Source organism: Musa acuminata, chromosome BXJ2-2, assembly GCF_036884655.1.
Source record: "Musa acuminata AAA Group cultivar baxijiao chromosome BXJ2-2, Cavendish_Baxijiao_AAA, whole genome shotgun sequence".
Lineage (NCBI taxonomy): Eukaryota > Viridiplantae > Streptophyta > Magnoliopsida > Zingiberales > Musaceae > Musa > Musa acuminata.
Genome location: NC_088339.1, coordinates 32300510 through 32320835, shown reverse-complemented (window position 1 = coordinate 32320835; position 20326 = coordinate 32300510). Strand labels below are relative to the sequence as shown.

The window sequence follows — 20326 nt, the reverse complement described above, 5'->3', positions numbered from 1 at the left end:
TTTCCATATAAGCCCATGGATTCCTTAATATTAAAGTGTGAGGTGTGGAGATGGGATGCACTTTTTGTACCAATATTTCAAATGTGAAGTATGGATTTCATGCCTCATAAAATTTTTTAGGCTTACTCTCTTTTCCCAAAAATAAAATAACATAAATGTGATGTTATTCTCATTTAAAACCCATATTCCTTAATATTTAGTGTTTGAGGTATGGAGATGGGATGTAGTCTTCATATGAGCCCCTAAATCCTTAATATTTGAATTCTGAGGTATTCGTGAGGTTTAGGGTTTTTATATTAATTTTTAATAAACACCATTATCAATATTTTATTGCTATTGAGTCTTATTTTTAGTTAAGTTAAAAATATTTTTAGGATAAATTACATCAATTACTCATGTTAAGATAGATCATTTCACTTGGGCTTTTAGGGTTCTGTCAATGATTCAGGGCTAATGAAGATTGGAATTCAAGACTTTTCGCTTTAATATTCCAAGATCTAATTTGAAGATCTAAGCTTAAATTTGAAGATCTAATTTTCATCTAAGCCTAAATTTTTAATATGTATGATCATCAAATTAAAATCTTTAAAATGATGTCATTAATTTTACTTGAATTTGAATGTGATTCACTTTCTCAACGGAACAGATCGATCATATTCATTATTATTATGATTTAATGATGAAGAAAGTGCTCTCAAATTTCACCTTATCGAAACCTCACTATTATTTAATGCATGAATTTTGGATCCATATTTAAATCGGGATATATTCTTTTTTAATATGGATTAATCTCGAACCCGATTAAAGAAAAATGGATCCGGTTAAACAGGTTAACGGATCCTGATAAAGAACCGACCCGGCCGCCATCCCCAACGGCGAGCAGCCGCTCCTCGCTGGCGAGCCAGGCCTATAAATCATCGGAAATGCCCCTCAGCTCGTCTCCGTCGTCTTCTGAGACTTCTCATACGCAGAGATCTCGCCCTCGTGAATCCTTCGCCTCCGATCGATACCCTAGTTCTTGATGCTCCTCTGAGGGAGGAGTGGAAGCGATCGAGGCATGGATCGGATCGTCGGCGGGAAGTACAAGCTAGGGCGCAAGATCGGGAGTGGATCCTTCGGCGAGATCTTTCTCGGTGAATACGTTGATCCTCCGCTCCTGCTTTCCTTGAATTCGGCTTTTCGTTGACTTTTTTTTATTGTTTCTGTCTGTTTTCTTATTCGGTGCTTATCTCTTTGTGCTGATTTCGTCTGTTACAGCGACACACGTCGACACGTTTGAGATCGTCGCGGTTAAGATCGTAAGTTGACCGATCCTTGTTTTGCTGTATTCGATCTTTCTTTTCAGATCCTTGCTTGACGATTTATTTCTAGGGGGAGATTTAGGAGAATTTTCGTTTTCTCTTTTGGCATGGAGTCAACTGGTTGAGCTTTCGACTGATCGATGTATTTATGTAACACCATTTGGTTAGAATCTGCTTGAGTTTATTGACAATCGCCTGAAGTCCTGATTAGAGTTTTGATTGTGCAGCTGCAATTTATGGTTATTAACCAGTAGTTTGTTTCAAACTTGATTCTGTTTTCGAACGGATGTTCAAGGCATTGTCTCCTGGAAATTTCAGTTGGGATTGTCTTCCTCTAATTTACTCTGGTGGATTTGCCTATATATGATTCAGTTTCTTGCTGGCGTGTATGCTTAATTTTGCTAATCATGTGTGCAGGAGAGCACTCGGTCCAAGCATCCACAGTTACTATACGAGGCCAAGTTGTACAACATTCTTCAGGGTGGAAGTGCGTGATATAAGTCATATGTCAAATCACTGCCCCTACTCTGGGATATATGATAACATTAAATTACAAATCATGCTTTCAGGTGGTATCCCTAACATAAAATGGTGTGGCGTCGACGGAGAGGATAATGTGCTTGTTCTTGATTTGCTTGGTCCAAGCCTTGAGGATCTGTTTGTCTATTGCGGTCGCAAGTTCTCGTTAAAGACAGTTCTGTTGCTTGCAGATCAGATGGTAACAGGAAATTATCATATTAGGATAAAACAATTTTCATGAAACAGTTATACCTGCTATTTACACCTGTTTATGATTTTGAAACTCTACTATTGAAAGATATAAAAGGTTTTCATGAAAGGATAATTGCATCAAGAGAAGTACTGAAATGGTCAGATAAAAAGTTCAAATATGTTTGAAACAAATTCTGTTATGCTGATAAAAGCAAAGATCATTGGAAACTGAAATAAGCATTTCTTTTGTATGAGTCTGAGTGTGATGTCTGAAAATTATCATAATCACCTTTTCTTAATGACATAAGGTCACCATCTTTCTTTGCTTTCAGTATATATATATATATATATATATATATACATTCATCTTTGAACTCCAAATTATTTGTGTCTTTCAGCATCAAAAGGACTTCATGTTCTTTTTTTTTAATTGATAGAGTTAAAATGTACAAGAAGGCTGCTTTTGGATGCCATATGAGGCTTACTGGCAACAAAATTGTATTATTCTAGTAGTATCTGAAATAATTTAGTGAGTCTGTATATGCAGGTTTTAAATATTAGTGGATAATTCATGGTTCTTAATCTCATACTTAATGCCATGGGGTAACATTTGGTATACTCTGTGTTTTATCTATCTGGTGTAATACTAGCTTCTTTGCATGGCTCTTTTATACTTTATTCCAGTAACTCTTATTTCTATGGTTCATCAAGCCATGTGTCATGCGCTTTAGTATGTTGTTGATGTGCATGTGCACCTCTGCTTGTATATGTGCTTTGGCATGCTTGCATGTGGGTGGATATGGATTTGTCTATGTTTGTATGTATGTTTATGTGCATGTCCATGTGCATGGTTTGTATTTTATTAAAGAAACATGTCTGCATGTCATGTGTTCTGAAAGCACCCTTGATAATGTCTTAAGACCTTTGGATGCTTGACTTGAATTCACTCTTACTATTTTTGCTATCTTGAGTTTCAGTCAAGTACCTCTTGCACAAGAAGTAGATGGAAGTTGTAATACTTTGTTTCTTGTTATGTATAGTCATGCTATATTATTTTTGTAGTTTTTGAGTTCCAATAAACCAAATTAATAATTAGCCTTGATCTACTTCTGTTTATTACAGCTTTCAAGAATAGAGTATGTGCACTCAAAGGGTTTTCTACACAGAGACATAAAACCTGATAACTTCCTAATGGGTCTCGGTCGAAAAGCCAATCAGGTAGCAATACTAAGTGCCTCTTATCAGTTTCATGGTTGCATATGCATTGTTGGGGTTTCTTTGCTAATGATACGTACTTGAATATGGTTGTCCAGGTATACATCATTGATTTTGGGCTTGCAAAAAGATATAGGGATTCTACCACCAACCGTCATATTCCATACAAGTGAGCAATCTTCTACCTGAATAAGACTGACAGTTTTTTATATCACTCATTCTTACTGTATCTAGAATACCTTGGATAAAGATTAGTATGGGTCTTTCTAGTTGGTGAGTTGTGAAGTATGAACACATTTTCTAATCAACTGGAGCTGCTTTCGAATAGAAAAAGAAACACAAAATTGGGAACTTTTACCTTGGCATCAATTTATTGAACAAGCAGCAGAACACTAAAGAGATAAAACTCATGGAAGTTTGTGTTACCAGATATAAAAGACTCGATATTTCTTCTTCTCTGATAATATTGTTCCCTGCATTTGTTTTATTGACTGATTGCCCTTTTGAATGCTTAGGTGAAAATTAACTTTATCTTTTTCATGAGCCAGAGAAAATAAGAGCTTGACTGGAACTGCTCGTTATGCAAGTTGCAATACTCATCTAGGCATTGGTAAGTGGAGACAAATCAAAGCACTGTTAAATCTTAATTCGGTGCCATGCTCACTTGGATGAGCCATCCATTTTTCAGAGCAAAGTCGTCGGGATGATTTGGAATCTCTAGGTTATGTTTTTCTCTATTTCCTCAGAGGGAGGTATGCTTAAATTGAGACAGTATGTTTATTTTCCAAATTTAACTTCCCTTCCTCTGTTACCCTACTTCAGAATTGTAGCAACTTATCATTTCCTTGTTTTATAAGGTCATTGGGGTTGATATATTCTGATATGTGATGAATGACACCTGAAATATCATGAGTGTTTAAAATTAAAACAGAGTATAGACTATTGTTTTGGGCAGATTGTAATTGTTGAGTCATTCATGTTTCAAAGGAAATTTAAAATGCTTTATGAAATAGTTTTTGTTTGTACAAAAGCAATAATGATGAGTAGTCTATATATACATGAGTTAGTAGGATCTTGCTTTTGAGTACTTCCTCACATTCTTCATTTATTTTTGTCATTTCAAGAGCACAGATCTTTTCTTCCAAGTATTTGCTGTGTCAGTTATTGCATTTTCTGTTCATACATCATTGGTATAATTAACTCTCTTGTGATTCTTTAAAGTCTTCCATGGCAAGGTCTGAAAGCTGCCACAAAGAAACAGAAGTATGATAAGATTTGCGAGAAGAAGCTTTCAACTCCTATTGAAGTACGTGGTCTATATATACATCTGTTTTACATATCATAGTGTTGGAAATCTTATTAATATGGTCAATATGATTCACTTTTAATAGGTTTTATGTAAATCTCATCCTGTGGAATTTGCTTCATACTTCCATTACTGCCACTCTTTGACATTTGAGCAACGGCCTGATTATGGATTTCTAAAGCGCCTCTTCCATGACTTGTTTAATCGTGAAGGTAATCCCTTGAAAAGCATGATTATTTTGCCACTTTTCCTTCATATTCTGGCTTAGAAGCATACTTTATTCATTATTAGGTTGAGAATATATTCCGATCTTATTTTTTTCAAAATCATTGCACTATTTTTCATGACTGCATATGTAAGTGAAACCAAAGAAAATGCTACTAGAATGTCTTTCAGAACATGAAAGTCAATTTTTGTAAACTGGCGTAGAAGTGATCTTCTATAGGATTCTTTTTTTGCGCTAATGCAATTTTCTTGTGGACTTGTTGACTTGTTATAAGCTGATAATTGCCAACATAATTATCTTTGTCATATGAATTTCACTAAATTTGTTTTTTTCTCATTATGGCAGGTTATGAATCTGATTATATTTTTGACTGGACGATTTTGAAGTATCAGAAAGCCCAAAGGACAAAATCTCAGCTTCGGTTCTCTGTTAGTATTCTTTAACTTATCAAATACACAACAAAGCTCCTTTAGGTGGTAGTTAGATCTTTACCCATTTTTTTTGTATGGTTTGACAACGCATATGATTGCTGGGCACTCACAATATGATATATAGCTAAGGTTTTGCTTTGTCTTATTGGGAGACAAGATGGTCTGATTAAATTATAAAGGTTTTGAGCTAAAGTGATTGAATTTCAACCCAGCTTTTTTGATGTATGACTGAGTGGATGTCTTACTAAGTGATCTTCATTCCTTCTAACTTACGAGCATTGACTTACTAAGTTTCTTCCTTTTTTTTTTTCTCCGGGGGTGTCTGTGCAATTACATTGATGTCCTTGTAGAAATTCAGCTTGTAAAATGGCTCCACAACATCTTTATTGATGAGATCTTTTATCTGAATTGCCAGCCAGTTGCTGGTGGGATGACTAGCCTCCGACCGACTCCAATGGATGTTGACAAACATCAAGGTGACTCTAATTTCACTAGTGTTGTAGTTTACTCATGGTAATTTCCTTCTTTCAGTTGATGGTCAGTACTGATTGAAAATAAGCAGTTGCATCCTTTTGGTTATTGTTTTTGTTATGGAGTGCAGATATCATGGTATCTGTGTTAATTAATGAAATATACAAACAAAGTGTTTTACTTCAGATTGTTATGAAGAGTTTTGGAATTATTGATTAATCACTGTTCATTACACAGACAAAAGTTGAATTTTTTTATGACAATAAAATGTTTTGGTTATTACTGAGGTTAGCATATTTACTGACATGAAGATTTCATTCTCTTCCTAATTATCTCAACCGAATCATTATTATCCACATTACTGAAATTATGAGCCTTATTATTATCATGTGCTGGCGATTCCAGTTTGCTTTTAAATTGTTTCACCTGACAGTACATAAATTGGAAGTACCTATCTCTTGGAGCAGAAATGAAGCTATAAATCAGCAGTCAGTCAATCATAGACTGTCTTGAATTTTAATTTTAAAATTTATAGGTTCTATGCTAATGTTAATTTGAATGCTCATATAACGTTTTTGTTTTGGTTAAATCAAATTCCAGTTACAAATGCACATAATGTTCCTCGCCCTCATGAAGTTACAGAGCATATTGGACCAAGTAGTTCTGCATGTCCTACGGTTCAAATGCAGTTCAAGCTTGCAGCTGATAATACTTTGAGTTCTGACAATCAGCAAATTGACAAGTTGGTAAGCCGTGACAACTCATTTATCTTCTACTGATGAAGCATTCCTTTTAGACATCTAGATACACTTCTAGAAACAGTAAACTATTCTGATATAAAAGTTTCCTTTATGGAGTATTGATTCTTGTAATACCTTAATTATGAAATGGTTGGTTCTCTAATTGTTTCAGAAGGTGGGAACAAGCTCTGAGAAAGCACAAGCACCAAGTACATCATTTGCTTTTCCTGGTGCACCAAAGAAAAATGTCATTAGTTCCAAACAATCAGGTCCAACTGATACTTCGCACCTTGGTTCATCCAGCAGTTGGATCTCTATGATACACCGCAATACCTCAGCCAAATGACTGGTAATGCTGTACTGTGTATCTTCCCGTGTTCAGTGCCCCATCTTCATGTTGGAGACTTCTGTGGTTGAATGCATGTCATTTATGGGCTCTTCAGGTGTAGGTTCAAATGGAGGTTAGGTCCCACAAAAGAGGAAGCCTATGCTACAAAGGTGGCTTCAAATCTGTTGTTACTCGAGTCGCTTCATGGATATCAGGATACATAGTGTTTTCGTGTTAAGGTGACTTCAGATACAGATGTTGCTAAATGATCCTTAAGAGACATGGTTGATATTGTGTCAAAAAATTAACTCTTGCTGGTCTAGCCTTTTTTTTAATTCCATTTAACCTGGATGATCAGTGAAATTCTCTTCTTCATTTTTCTGTTGATAAATTATATGTTGTTCTTTTTACTAGCTAGAGTAGGATATTTGTAACAATCTGATGTCTGCTTTGTGGATCCATCTAGTCTGAATACTTTGCTGCTTGTATAAATATATTCTTTGGTTCAGACCTATGGGTGGTCATTTGATAGTTTTAGCATTAGGTATTCGAAATCTCTCAGGGATCTAAACTGAGGATCATTATGTAGTTTTCAGGTGCCTGTCTCCTTGCTTTTTATTGTCTTTACCATGTTGCAGTACAGCTATAACTGTAAGTTGGTCATTGGCATGCTTTATGGATTAATTTCACATCTGTTGGCTTATCTATCTAATGATTTTATTTTCCAGAACATGATGCTGTTGTGGTAGAGAGCAACATATATGCTTTTGAAGGTTTCTGACAAAGATTCTGGATCAAGCAACTTGATGAAAAACATGTCTTCAGTATGGAAAACATGAACAAATTTTCAGAGAGCACAAAAAAGGTACTCTTGATACATTCCAGGCTCTGCTGCTTTGTTGAAAATTTAATAATGCTCCTCGAGTTAAGCCGTATATCTAAAATTTATGCTTGTCAGTTTTTCTGCACTTCTGGTAGTAATAAAAACCTACTGTTAAAAATTGAGGTCAGCAGATCAAAGGAACCTTATTCTATAGCAACTATAACATTTAGTACAATTACTCTTCTGGAGCAACAGAAATGGATTGGTAAAATCTGGAGTGCTGGATTATCTTCAGGTGTAATCTAAACAGCGACAGATAAAAACTAGGTCTTCAGTATGACCCAACTGTCTGTTTAATTTGTTATTTGGATTACCAGATTTATTTGTTACCAGATTTATTCGGTATGACCCAACTTGCATTGATGGTGGATGCTGTGCTTCCCACCATATCTGTCATCACTTAACGGATATCCTGTCCAAGATTCTATGCCCAAGGAAAACTGTGTTTTCCTTTATTTCATTTAATTATTTCTAGATTTGATTCATCCATAACTGACTAATGATCATTATTTTCAACAGTATCTTTGTCTATTGTCAAATTGCTTTTGGACTAGATACTTCCATAAATATAAATGCATAGAGAGATAAGATTTGAGCACTACATCACAGATAAACAACTCGGGACTAGATTTAGGGATTGGTGAATCAAATCATTTTACCTGAGTGCCCAAGCCAATTTGGGTGTGAAGCACCAAGTGTTAATGCTTTTATGCCTAAAGATAAAGAAAATTTGTTCATAGCTGTTGAAATATTGTTGGACTTTATTCTTGTCTGAATTCCATAAGCAAAGGTCACTTATGCACTGAAGATCTATATATCCTGTTAGTAATAATTTTGTATTCTTGGGATGATGGTAGGAAATGACGTTTTTTTATCTGCATATTATTAATCTAGTGCTTTTTTCATCTATTTCTGGACGCAAATATTCTGTAGACCCACTATGTCCTGCATACATTCAACATTAATATCTCTCTGTAAATGACTTTAGCTAGCTAAATGATGGTAACCAATTAGGTTAGCCAAGCATCATGTATAAGTCACTTGAGATAGAAAATAGAACTTATATTTAGTCTTGCAGATGACAATATATTATCAGATATTCATCAACCCAGTGATCATGTCTCATCTTTTCAATCTTTATATAGATTAGGATTTGTTTATATATATATATATATATATATATATATATATATATATATATATATATATATATATATAATCTGCATGACTTTATTTATGTGTTCTGGAAAAGCATGTTCTAGAAAAGAAAACATAGTTGGGAAAGAAGTTAGTTTATTAGCACTTCTCCAAAGAATTTCACAATCTCGGGAAACATTATTACCTCATAATTTTGTACAGACACGTGAATCGAGATTTAATAACTCAAGATAGTAACAAGTATTTTGAAGACACGATATGGTAATCATACAGAAAAAGAAGCACCTCTCTGAGCATTCTTTTCAACTGTACATTATTACAATGATTTGTATGCAATCATGACTGGAATGTAGCTAATTATCTCATTGTCAGGTATATAGAAATTTTCCCTCTAGTTATGCATCCATATCATTTTAAACAATTAGATTGTAGATGGTGTACCTGACTCACACGTTACGTTGAGGATTTGGAATCTTATATTATAAATTTTTAGACTTAAATTGTTAGTCTTAAGTTGATAATTTGAAATCTTATCTAATAAATGTTTAAACCTAAATGACTAGTCTGATGATGATGGTGTACCTGATGCGCCTTAAGTAGAATAAAAATAAAAACATTTGTACCAAAGCTCACTTCCGGTTTCGTGAGTACAATAATTTAGTTATCAAAGTTAGGCAATTCTATATTACTAAAAAAAAATTATACAATATGATCAGGCATGCTGTTGCTTTTCTCGGTCCTAATATTCATCTGGGTATAGACCTAGCTTAGAAAGAAATAATTGACTTCTTGGAATACTACGTGCAACATAAGTCTGAGAGAACCTAGTCGTTAGATATCAAAAGAACTTTGTTCCTTAAAATTATGCTTGGAATGTAGTCAACGGCAAAATAAGACTTCGTTCCTTAAAATTATGCATTAACGAGTCAGTTTTTTTTAGTGTCAAAGAATCTTCCTCGTATCAGGCAGTATTGGTATGACAACAAACAACTTCCATATAGTTCCCTAAATAATGAAACATTTATTTCTCTAATTCACAGAAGAAAATATAACTCATGTTTACAGAGATCGCCTTTCCAACATCTCACCAAAGATTCATGACAATTTAACCTGCAAGGCCTTTTTTTCCTAGAAATACTCAAAATCAAAGTAGGAAGAATCACTTGCACTGCCCTTGCTTCCACTACTCCCAGAGAGGCCACCGTCAGTGGCCTTCTTCTCCTTGCTCGCAAACTGACTGTAGTTGATCGGTTCAGGAATGTGGGGTGGCGCCATGCTTCTCACCAACGCCCAGTTCACACCCTCAAAGAAGTGGTGTTGCTTGATTTCTGTAGCACCTCTGTGGTAAGCAATTCTTCTTTGTGGGTCCTTCACAAGCAGGCCTTGGATGAGGTCTCGAGCAACCAGGCTCACCAGTGGGGTTTCCGGAAACCTCAGCGGTTGGCCGACCACATTATGAAGCGTGGCACGGTTGCCTGATCCCTTGAAGGGGGTCGTGCCATGCAAAAGCTCGTACAGAAAGATCCCAAACGTCCACCAGTCCACTGCACTGCCATGTCCCTCGCCTCGAATGATCTCCGGCGCTAGGTACTCGTGTGTCCCGACGAACGACATCGATCGGGCGTTTGTTGGCTCTGCCATGAACTCCAAGGCAGAGCCATTGTTGATGCCGAAATCGGATTTGGATTTGCGGTTCTTCTTGGGGAGGATGCGAGGAAAGAATGTGGATGGCTGGATGCAGCTCTGTATCGGTGGCTCGCCATCAAACATGTCGTTGCCGCTACTGCCGCCGCTGCTCCCACTGCGAACGGATGAGGATTTGACTAGGGTTGGATCAACAGAACACCGCAGCGAGAGATCGAAGTCCGACAGCATGATGTGGCCTTCCTCCCTCACGAGAACATTTTCTGGTTTCAAGTCTCTGTACACGATGCCGAGCATGTGCAGGTACTCGAGCGCAAGCAACACTTCAGAAGCATAGAACCTGCTTCCTCAACAATTACAATAGAATGAATGAATAAAACGTTTTCAAAGATTATGATGATTTTGAAGCAAAAATATTACCATATTTAAGACATGCAACACAGATGAAAAGTAGCATAGTCCAGGAAAATAAACCAAGGGAGAGAAAGACATGTAAGTAGCATAGTATAACATGCTTCTTTATTGATCCTTACTCAAAACCAAGTCAATATGACATGGCACGTCATTGCTAAAAAATTAAGTGTTGTCTGTAGAAATTTAGGATCACAAAATATATGATGTCTGATAGAATAATGTTAGCAGGTTGGAGGATAAAGTATCAATTTCCCATTGTCCTCTTTGGTTACTGAAAGAGACCAATAACTAAAGAGGTATACAAACATTATTATTGAAAGATGTTTGCAGGAAGGTAGAGAAAGTTTGCATGTAATTAACATAGTTTATTTACAAGGTAAAAAAGTAAAGAAGAAGCTGAAGAGACTTACCTAGCAGCTTGCTCGCTGAAGTATTTATTAGGCTGCTTCTGCCGAAGAGAATGGAGGTTGCCACCGCTGCAATACTCCATGACCAAACAGTAGAACTTTTGTGTCTCAAAGTGAGAATACAGAGTCGGCAAGAAGGGGTGGTCAAGCATACTGAGTATTTCCCTTTCAGTTTGTGCCCTGAGTAGCTTATTACGGCTAACAATCGATGCCTTGTCCATCACTTTCATTGCAAAGTAGGCACCAGTTCCTCTAAGCTCAACAAGATAAACACTGCCAATGTCACCATAACCAAGGCGCTTAAGGAGTCTAAAATGGCCTATGCCAACAGGGGATTCTCTTGCATTGGCCAATTGAATGGCCTCCCAACGACAATCGCCTCCTGTGTGCCGCTTAATGGGCGCAGAATTGGCACTCTCTGTGCTGTCACTTCTGTTGCTACTGCTGCTACCTCGAACAGCAGTTGTGCAGGAGTCGCTAAGCTTTGCATCACTGCTCTTTGCAGCCATTGTTGCCGTCGATGTCCCGATTGAGGTCGAGGTAGAGGATGAGGTCGAAGCAGTTTCCGAAATCATTGGCAATCTGGAGCCAGGACCGTGGGTTGGATTGTGTTTCGGGCTTCGACTCGAACTCTTTGAGACATCCTTGGCAACTGGTTCCAGATCTTTGTGACGCGATACTTTTGTTGATACTGAATCCGAACTCATAGGTGGCCTAGGGTTTGGGCCATGTCCGGTCTCTGAGCTTTTTGTTGGGTCCATGGAGGTATTGGCTATGGGATGCACTTGTTTGTCATTAGATGATACTTTTCCTGGTAGAATGGCATTCGTGTCAGCTTGCATAAAATAGAAAGAACCAGAAGAACCAAAGAACTACATGGGAACCGATTTGAGTTAAAACCATGGCATGATATGCTAATCTGCAGATTGATACAAGAAGATGGAACAAGACAAGATTTTACAGCTCAACTTGTGAACAACAAGTTTCAAAGGAAGGCACAGTCTAAGAATGAGACTCCTTGAGACCATGAACCAACAACATGAGTGTTCTGTTAGCTGCAATTATTGTAAGCAGTAGCAGATAACAGGACTAGTCTCAACGGTTTACGAAATGGAACTTCTACTCGATTCAATGAAAAGAATCATGTCAACCCAGTTATTGCTATTCCGAAATTTCACCGAACAGGTAATGGGCACACTAAATTACGGACACAGCAACATGGGAATTAAAATGGCTAATCCTCCTCCACGATTAGATAGGATTACTTGTGTCAGGATTCCTTGAAAGCATTCTCTCTAGAGAATACAAGCAACAAAAGATCAACACTGGCATGACATTGTTAACACAGCACAAAAGACAATTCCAAGAAACGCACACATTTACCGGACCATAACACCACCAAAAGTAACGCAAGAAACAATACAAAAACTCATCTTAAATAGCGCGCGCAATACCAGAAACAACATACGAGGATAAAGATGAGAATCAGGTAATATATCCGGAATGAGAACTTGAAATACACCGAAAAGTTGCGATCAAACAAGATTGCGGAGTGCTAATCATAGAAGGAATCGAGGAACCAACCTACGCGGCTCATGGATTCCTTTGGGACAGAGAAATCGCGGCACCAGATCTCGGCGCGGAGAAGAAGAAGTAAACGGGTAATTGCGTCCGAAATTGGGAGAGCGGGGCCGCCTCCTCCTCGGAGCCCGTCGACCGGATGAGGAAGCTGGGTCGGATTCCTGGGGCCGGGCGAGGAAGCCGCGGAGGGACGCCATACTTAAACGAGGGATCGGTTGTTGCAACGATCGGCTAAAGTTAGGGACTGAGGAAGAGATTAGACGGCAATTGCGAGCCCGAGAGCTCGGAATGGAAGAGCTCGCCAGGAAAACGGAGGTCAACATAACGGAAGCGACCGCCCATGTATATATATATATATATATATATATATATATATATTTACATCTTCCATTCTTCTATTTAATTATCGTATTAGAGTTTCGTCCTAATTCTTCACGACATACGCATAAAAGAAACGATAGCACGAGATTTTATTTTCTAATTTTTATTTTATTTTATAATATTTGACTTATTTTTTATTATGATCAGAGCTCAAATAATATTATTCCTATTCTAACATTAAGTTTGCTAATATTAAGCAAAGGAATATAGTTATTAGATTGATTTATTTAGAGATTATATATATAGTTACAAGCTTCAATAATAACATATTTTTATTATCAATTTTGAAATAACTTATACACATTCTCTCAAATGTTGAGATCCTCCATGTATATTATAAATGTTATCCACATAAACCATAAATTAGAATCTCAAATAACAACTAACAACTAGTGGAGATCGGCATATAAGCTAAGTTTTAATATTTTGGAGGAATATTTGTATATGTATATATATAATCTTGCCTTTTTTATGTATGCTACATTCTAATTATTTATTTCCTTTTCTTATTTGATCTTGAGTTTTTCTTGCACAACAAATATAGTTTATAGGTCAATCTAGGTTCTCACCCACTAATTGAAATTGGAAATTTTTGATTTGAATGAAATCTTCATTAATCCAAATTTGTACGAGGATGGAAAACATCAATCCAAACCATTTTAAGGTTAATCTAAGGTAGTTCTTATGTTTAATTATGACATTCTATTAAACACAAACCTTCTTTTACAACTAAGTTCATTAAATAATTTACACATTTTCATGAATATAATCAAACAATAAAAAATTAGGGTAAATCTCGTAGCTTTACCTGAACTATTATTATTATTATTATTATTATTATTATTATTAAACAACTCGTAGCTTTCCGGGCCGGTCGATTCGAATTTTAAAGCTCCGCGATCCCCTCACCGCCCCCACCCTTCCCTCGTCCGTCCGAACGCCCGCTCGTTACTCCACCCCCATTGCCGGTGGTTGCTATCCTATTCCCACTCCCGGTGATCACAGCCACGTGAAACCCGTCGAGGTAAAAGTACTCCCTGCTCGACTTCTTACCTGCCTCCGGTTTGGAGAGGAGCGGGTCCCACCTGGCGGTCACGAAGGGGTCCAATGATCATAAAGCCCACGCGGAGGAGCGCCACCACGATGCGGGACTGCGTGATGATCCCATGATGGACGGTCCAGATCTTTCGGGATTCAAAACGACTTCTTCCCTCCAAGAACTTAATTTAAATTAATTAATCGAAAAAGGGCGTCGATAAATCCATCTCGTTCTCCACCCTCTTCCTGCTTTTAATCCGCTCCTCTTGTCGGAAGAAGAAGAAGGAAGGAGACCCCCCATCGCCACCCTGACGTTGGGTTTCGCAACTTGATCCCTTCTTGGTCCGGTCGCCTCCTCGCCCTTCTTGCTTGATCTCGTAGCGAGAGAGGCCGAATTGGAGCGAGGCGAGTTGAGGGCTCCCGGTTTGGGATTGTTAGGGTTAGGGTTTATCGAGGGACATTGATAGATGAATCGCCGGCCGTCGATCTCCTCGTCGGCCTCCGCAGCGTCCGCTTCGGCGAAGAGGCCGGCTGCGACGGAGTCTGCCTCCAAGATGCCGGCAGCTTTGGCGGGGCAGGCCAAGAAGAGGGTCGCGCTTGCGAATATTAGCAACCAGAGCAAAGTGGCACGTAACCCTGCTCGGCCGCTCGGAGCTAAGGGGGCCAACGTGGGTATACTTGGCGCTGCATTCTTTGTTACCTTCTTGGATATATGGATGTGCTTTTTTAGTAGAATCCGCGCGCCTTTTCCCGATATAATTGTTGATTGTTATGTAGTATTATGCTCTAGAGAGGTTTGCGGTGTTCTTTGTATGATGAATTGGGATTCTGATCGTTTCAGTAGAATGCTTAGAATAAGGGCGCTTGGAGTGCCAATTTTGTTTTAGGGTTCCTAATATAACTACAGATTTCAGTGATCATTTTTTGTTTCTGGCGTTATTATAGCTGAAAATATTGTCACTTCGTATACATTCTGTCAGTATTTGACATTTCTTGCTTAGTAGCTCAAATGCAATAGTTATTTGATATATCTTCTAATGTTATTTTCATGGAGTTTAGATGGTTTTGACACAAAATGACAGTGAAACATGGTAGTTTGTCCTTTTTTGAGTAATGCGATATTTTTTGTTGGAAAACTCTCATGTTTGATGTTCTTTCATCTTCGGATACTGCATAAGGTGCTTATATTTGAGCCCTGGTTAAATTAGAACATGAGGTCTTGCGATATTTTACTCAAAATTGAATATGTTTTTGTGCTCTCGCATGGATATTGGCTCTTTTTTTTTATAACCATGTAACCTACTGGCCTTCTCATGTTGATTTCTATTTTCAACTATTTTCCTTTGCATCTTGCTTACATATTTTTCTTAATTCCATTGGAGATTAACGTTTTTCTTAGTTGTTCTTTTACTTATATGTCGTCACTAAATTCTGCATTTTTCGTTGGTCACCGACTACTTTTTTAATTTTTCTTAAAGTTTGAGCATGATTAAGGGTATTTTTTGTATATCTAATTCTTCCTTTTTGATGCATTACTTGTTAATACCTGATTGATCCTATTTTTGGCCAATCTAGAAGATTAACACAACAAGTTCAGCTTCAACAAAGAAGGGATCTTTGAGTTGTTATCGTGATACAAGATCGGGTGGCAGCTCTGCAGTTACTTCGGCTGCTATTAAACCAGATACAAATAAATCTAGCAACAAGAGTTCACTTTCAATCAACAATGGACCTAAGATTACAGTTCCTGCCTGTCTTGCACCCTGCAGTACACTTAAGTCGCCTGGTCACTCCAGAGATTCTGTTTCTTTGGATGAAACAATGTCAACATGTGATTCGATGAGAAGTCCTGACTTTGAGTATATAGACAAAGGAGATTGTTCAGTTATAAATTCCTTGGAGAGACAAGCAAATAAAAACCTTCACATCTCTGAGCATGCAGCTGAAGCAGGTACTCTTGTTTTGACTTTTTCTGAAATAAATTTTTCAGTAGGGCTGTCATAGTCAATAATCCTTGGTGCTTCTTAATTTTGGCACCTTAAATTGATATATTGTTTCTTTTTAGTCGCCTAATCACCAGTGATTGTCATATATACTCATCAGGTTCCAAATTGAGCATTGATGTTCCTATGATGATGGAAGTTGATGACATCATTGATGTTGATACAAACCACGATGATCCACAATTTTGCACTACACTTGCTGGTGATATCTACAGACATTTACGCATAGCTGAGGTGAGATTCTCGATTTTGTATACTCTTTTTTGTAGGTTCTCTTTTGTATATTTGTACTGCATATCGTGATGTGAACTGTTCTTGTCTTTGCCATTCTACTTGATCAATGCACATGTTCCCAGGAGTTTGCTTAGTTTGCTTGCTTGCTAGTAGGGTCATAAATTGGTTCTCTTTATCTGGAATCTAGATCTATTAGGACTTGCATTGCTATCTTTATTTCTTTGGTTTGATACTCCATTATAGTTGCCCTTAATTAAGGTTTTATATTTTGCCAGTTTCAACTATGCCAACCAGCCTTACAGCTTGGCAGTACAGTAGCAGAAAAAGAAGAAGATATGCACGTGATTGGGTCTTAAGTCTCTGTTGTTGAATAATGCCTAGGCATTTGATGTGGGTTTGATCTGATGTTCAAGGTGGAGATGGGGAAGAAAAAGAAGTGAGAGACAATAAATAGAAGTATTGAAGAGACTCACTTTTGCTTACTGTCAATATTGTTGAGCAATGATTTGAAAGAATTTGCTACTCAAATTGAAGATTCTTGTTATCTTTGGCAACCAGAGACAACAAGATGGAAGGAAATGAGAAAAGTAGTGATGATACAAAATCATTCATCTATCCCACAATAAAGAAAAATAGAAAGGATTCAATGATATTTATAAATTTTGGTAAAAAGGAATAAAAATATCACATAAAGAAAAGGGGTGATGAGAAGTTCTGGGTTTGGAAAATTTTTTATAAGAGAGGTAGAGGAGAAGTGTGGTGGGACTTTGGTGGAGGAGATCAAAGAAAATATAAAACAATGTCAAATTATAAGCAAGAATATTTTTCATTATTGGTTCGAGTTCAGTAATGGTGCAATATGCACCAATTAATTTGGTCTTCCATGCTACAAGCTCCTACTGACTGTTAATTGTTGAAAACATTGATGCATAGGATGGGGCCATCAGACATACATAGGATTTTTGGTGATCTAGTAGAAGATCTCTAATACTAACCCTGATGTAGAATGAATCTTGGATGGACAAAGAAAATAATTTTATTTATAGAATTTGTGGAATAGAAAAAAAATTTAGATGAGGAACAAGAGAAAAAGAAATATCAGAATCTCAGATTCATTCTGGCTCAAGGAATAAAGGATGAAGCTTCACATTGCTTCGCATGTCTATATGTGGATTATTGAATCACACTATCTAAAAAGAAAATGTGACCCCAAATCACGTACGTAATGTTGGAAAATATATTTTCATACATTCAGCCATGTTTACTTGATACAATTCTTTCTCTCTTTGAATAGACCTCCAATACAAAGAGGAATAAGGAAAAATCATCAAAAGAAATCATTTCTTTTTACTTAAGGTAACCATCTTTATACCATACTAGAAAAAAAAATCGCTGCCAATTTTGTTTTGAGGGTTGTCCTTCCGTTTTTTCTTTCTTGTAAAGTATCTTCAATCGGAGATATATACCAATCGTTTCAATGGTTTCAGAGATATCTCGTAAAGTGATGTAGAATTAAATAAGATGTTACATTGCAAAAATCCCTAAAGAAATAAAATTATTCCAAATACAAAATAAAATAAAAATGATCCTGCATCATATGGTGTGTTGTTTTGGTACTGATTAGCGAACTCGTGCATTTTGCAGGGATATTGAATTCATGTTTAACTTTCTTTATATTGGAGTATAAGTCCTGCATTAGAAATTCTTCTAAGACCATCAATAGTTTCAGTAGATTTTGGTCCCAAAAGACTGAGAATCGCTTGTATCTTCCAATTGATGCAGCGATGCAGGTTTGAATTGTCGATTGAAATAACTTAGTCATTCAATTTTGTAGGCTAGGATGGTTTTAATGAATTATAACTTATCAGTATCACTTAGTTTGTCCATAATTGGAAATTTTGACTTATGCTGAATTGATTTCAAGAAGTTTTAGTTTATAATTCCAGTATCTTGTACTATAATTTAAGTATTCAATGTCAATTTGTGTGATTTATTTCATGCTGTAACATAATACTATTAAAGAAGGTGATTCATTTGCGACTTTGATGTATGAGTAGACATACATCAAAGCACTAAGTTCCTTAGTCTGGATGTATGAGTAGACATAATTTAGAATGAACTGTGTTTTTGTACCTGATATCAGAGTACATCTTCTGCTTACCTGACAGACTAAGAAAAGGCCTTCCACGGATTTCATGGAAAAAATTCAGAAGGACATTAATGCAAGTATGCGTTCAATTCTAATAGATTGGCTTGTAGAGGTATATCCATAACAAGCGACTCCTTGTGGATGCCATTTCATTCTATTCAAATTTACTTATCTTTTCTTGACCACAGGTCGCAGAAGAATATCGTCTTGTACCTGATACACTATACCTAACTGTTAATTACATTGATCGGTATCTTTCTGGCAATGAGATAAACCGCCAAAGATTACAACTTCTTGGTGTTTCTTGTATGCTTATTGCTGCGTAAGAACTGACTACAGATGTTCTAATTGAGTATGTTTGCTTTCATTCATAATAATTTATATATGTTAATATACTTGTAGAAAATATGAGGAGATATGTGCCCCACAAGTGGAAGAATTTTGCTATATTACTGACAACACATACTTCAAGGATGAGGTGGACGTGCTTTCAACTTTAGTTAAGTTATCATATCCAATGCTTGTGTTGTCCATTCATGTCTAAGTGTTACAGGTTTTTCAAATGGAAGCCGATGTTTTGAAGTACCTGAAATATGAAATGACAGCCCCAACTGTTAAGTGTTTTTTGAGGTAAAAACTAGGAACCTTGGTGTCTATGTTGTCAAGTATTATGCGGACATACTACTGACTATATCATCTAATGTGATATGAAAAGGAGATTCATTCGGGCCGCTCAAGGATCTGATGAGGTAACTCCATCTTTTGCCCATCTCTTTCGTAGTTGTTTTCATGGAGAGTTGTGATTCTTATCATTTTCCTTTTTCCAGGTTCCAGCATTGCAACTTGAGTTTCTTGCTGGCTATGTGGCAGAGATTTCACTTCTGGAGTACAGTTTGCTTTGCTACGCTCCATCACTTATAGCGGCTTCTGCTATTTTCTTGGCGAGGTTCATCTTGCAACCAGCAAAAAGGCCTTGGGTACGTTTGTCGATTTTCATTTGTATAATAAATCTTCATTTTAGGAAGTGATCTTTCTGTTGCTAATGCTAATCAGTCTTGGATTCCAATTCCCAACATTCAGTTTGTAGTTTTATAGTTTTAGAATTAATACTTTTCAATTTTAAACTGTATGCAGAATGCTACACTTGATCATTACACGTTATATAAACCATCTGATCTCTCTGACTGCGTGAAGGCATTGCATCGCCTATTCTGCACTAGCTCAGGCAATAACCTACCGGCAATTAGAGAAAAGTACAGCCAGCACAAGGTAAATCTTTTATATGAGCTGCTGAGCTTGCAGTAAGTTCGTAATTCTTTGTTTGACACTGGAGTTGCATTTCTCTCTTTCCCAGTACAAATTTGTCGCCAAGAAGTACTGCCCTGCTTCCATACCTGCAGAGTACTTCCAAGATGCAAGGAATTAGATTTAGTCAAGGAACTAGTTTTACAATCTGCGTTATGAATCAACTTCTCCATTGCATGAGGAGACCGGTTGAACTGATGGAAGGCAGTGAAACGTAAACGGTTCACAAATGCATACATATATGTTAGCTAGCCACTAATCGACAGGCAATCTGATGGAGAGGCTACTAGTTGACAATTTCACTTACTCTGTGTATTCCTGATCTTTTCATGTACATCGCAAATCTTGTGGTCAAGTCATTTGCCCTGTGAAAATATCTATCAATTTGATCGAGGATCTA

At 37.0% G+C, this 20326-nt stretch overlaps 3 protein-coding genes across 7 annotated transcripts; 2 read left to right on the top strand and 1 right to left on the bottom strand.

Annotated features, from left to right (window-relative positions):
- The first annotated feature begins 943 nt into the window (after positions 1-943).
- Positions 944-10811, top strand: LOC135606123 (casein kinase 1-like protein 3). Of its 5 annotated transcripts, XR_010484691.1 has the most exons (18): positions 944-1133; positions 1258-1298; positions 1719-1788; positions 1871-2019; positions 3135-3230; positions 3326-3396; positions 3776-3837; positions 3916-3979; positions 4449-4533; positions 4619-4745; positions 5105-5187; positions 5606-5666; positions 6262-6407; positions 6574-6750; positions 6845-6968; positions 7319-7380; positions 7458-7594; positions 10027-10811. XR_010484691.1 is itself a non-coding variant. In XM_065096940.1 (15 exons), the coding sequence occupies exons 1-14, from the start codon at positions 1058-1060 to the stop codon at positions 6745-6747; spliced, it is 1305 nt and encodes a 434-aa protein (XP_064953012.1). In that variant the 5' UTR covers positions 944-1057; the 3' UTR covers positions 6748-6750; positions 6845-7104. The 5 variants fall into 5 exon arrangements, 1 of the variants encoding a protein (XP_064953012.1); XR_010484690.1 differs by lacking the exon at positions 7319-7380; XR_010484692.1 differs by lacking the exon at positions 7319-7380 and having other exon boundaries at positions 8972-10811.
- LOC135606121 (serine/threonine-protein kinase RHS3-like) lies at positions 9771-13136 on the bottom strand. Its single transcript, XM_065096938.1, has 3 exons — positions 12820-13136; positions 11239-12046; positions 9771-10754 (listed from the first exon to the last, which is right to left on the bottom strand). Exons 1-3 carry the CDS (start codon positions 12830-12832, stop codon positions 9899-9901), a joined length of 1677 nt encoding a protein of 558 aa, XP_064953010.1. The 5' UTR covers positions 12833-13136; the 3' UTR covers positions 9771-9898.
- Positions 13137-14506: 1370 nt separating this feature from the next.
- Positions 14507-20326, top strand: LOC135606122 (cyclin-A1-4-like). Its single transcript, XM_065096939.1, has 11 exons — positions 14507-14903; positions 15811-16186; positions 16339-16472; positions 18641-18733; positions 18810-18943; positions 19024-19099; positions 19175-19251; positions 19337-19370; positions 19449-19598; positions 19756-19890; positions 19976-20326. Exons 1-11 carry the CDS (start codon positions 14703-14705, stop codon positions 20045-20047), a joined length of 1482 nt encoding a protein of 493 aa, XP_064953011.1. The 5' UTR covers positions 14507-14702; the 3' UTR covers positions 20048-20326.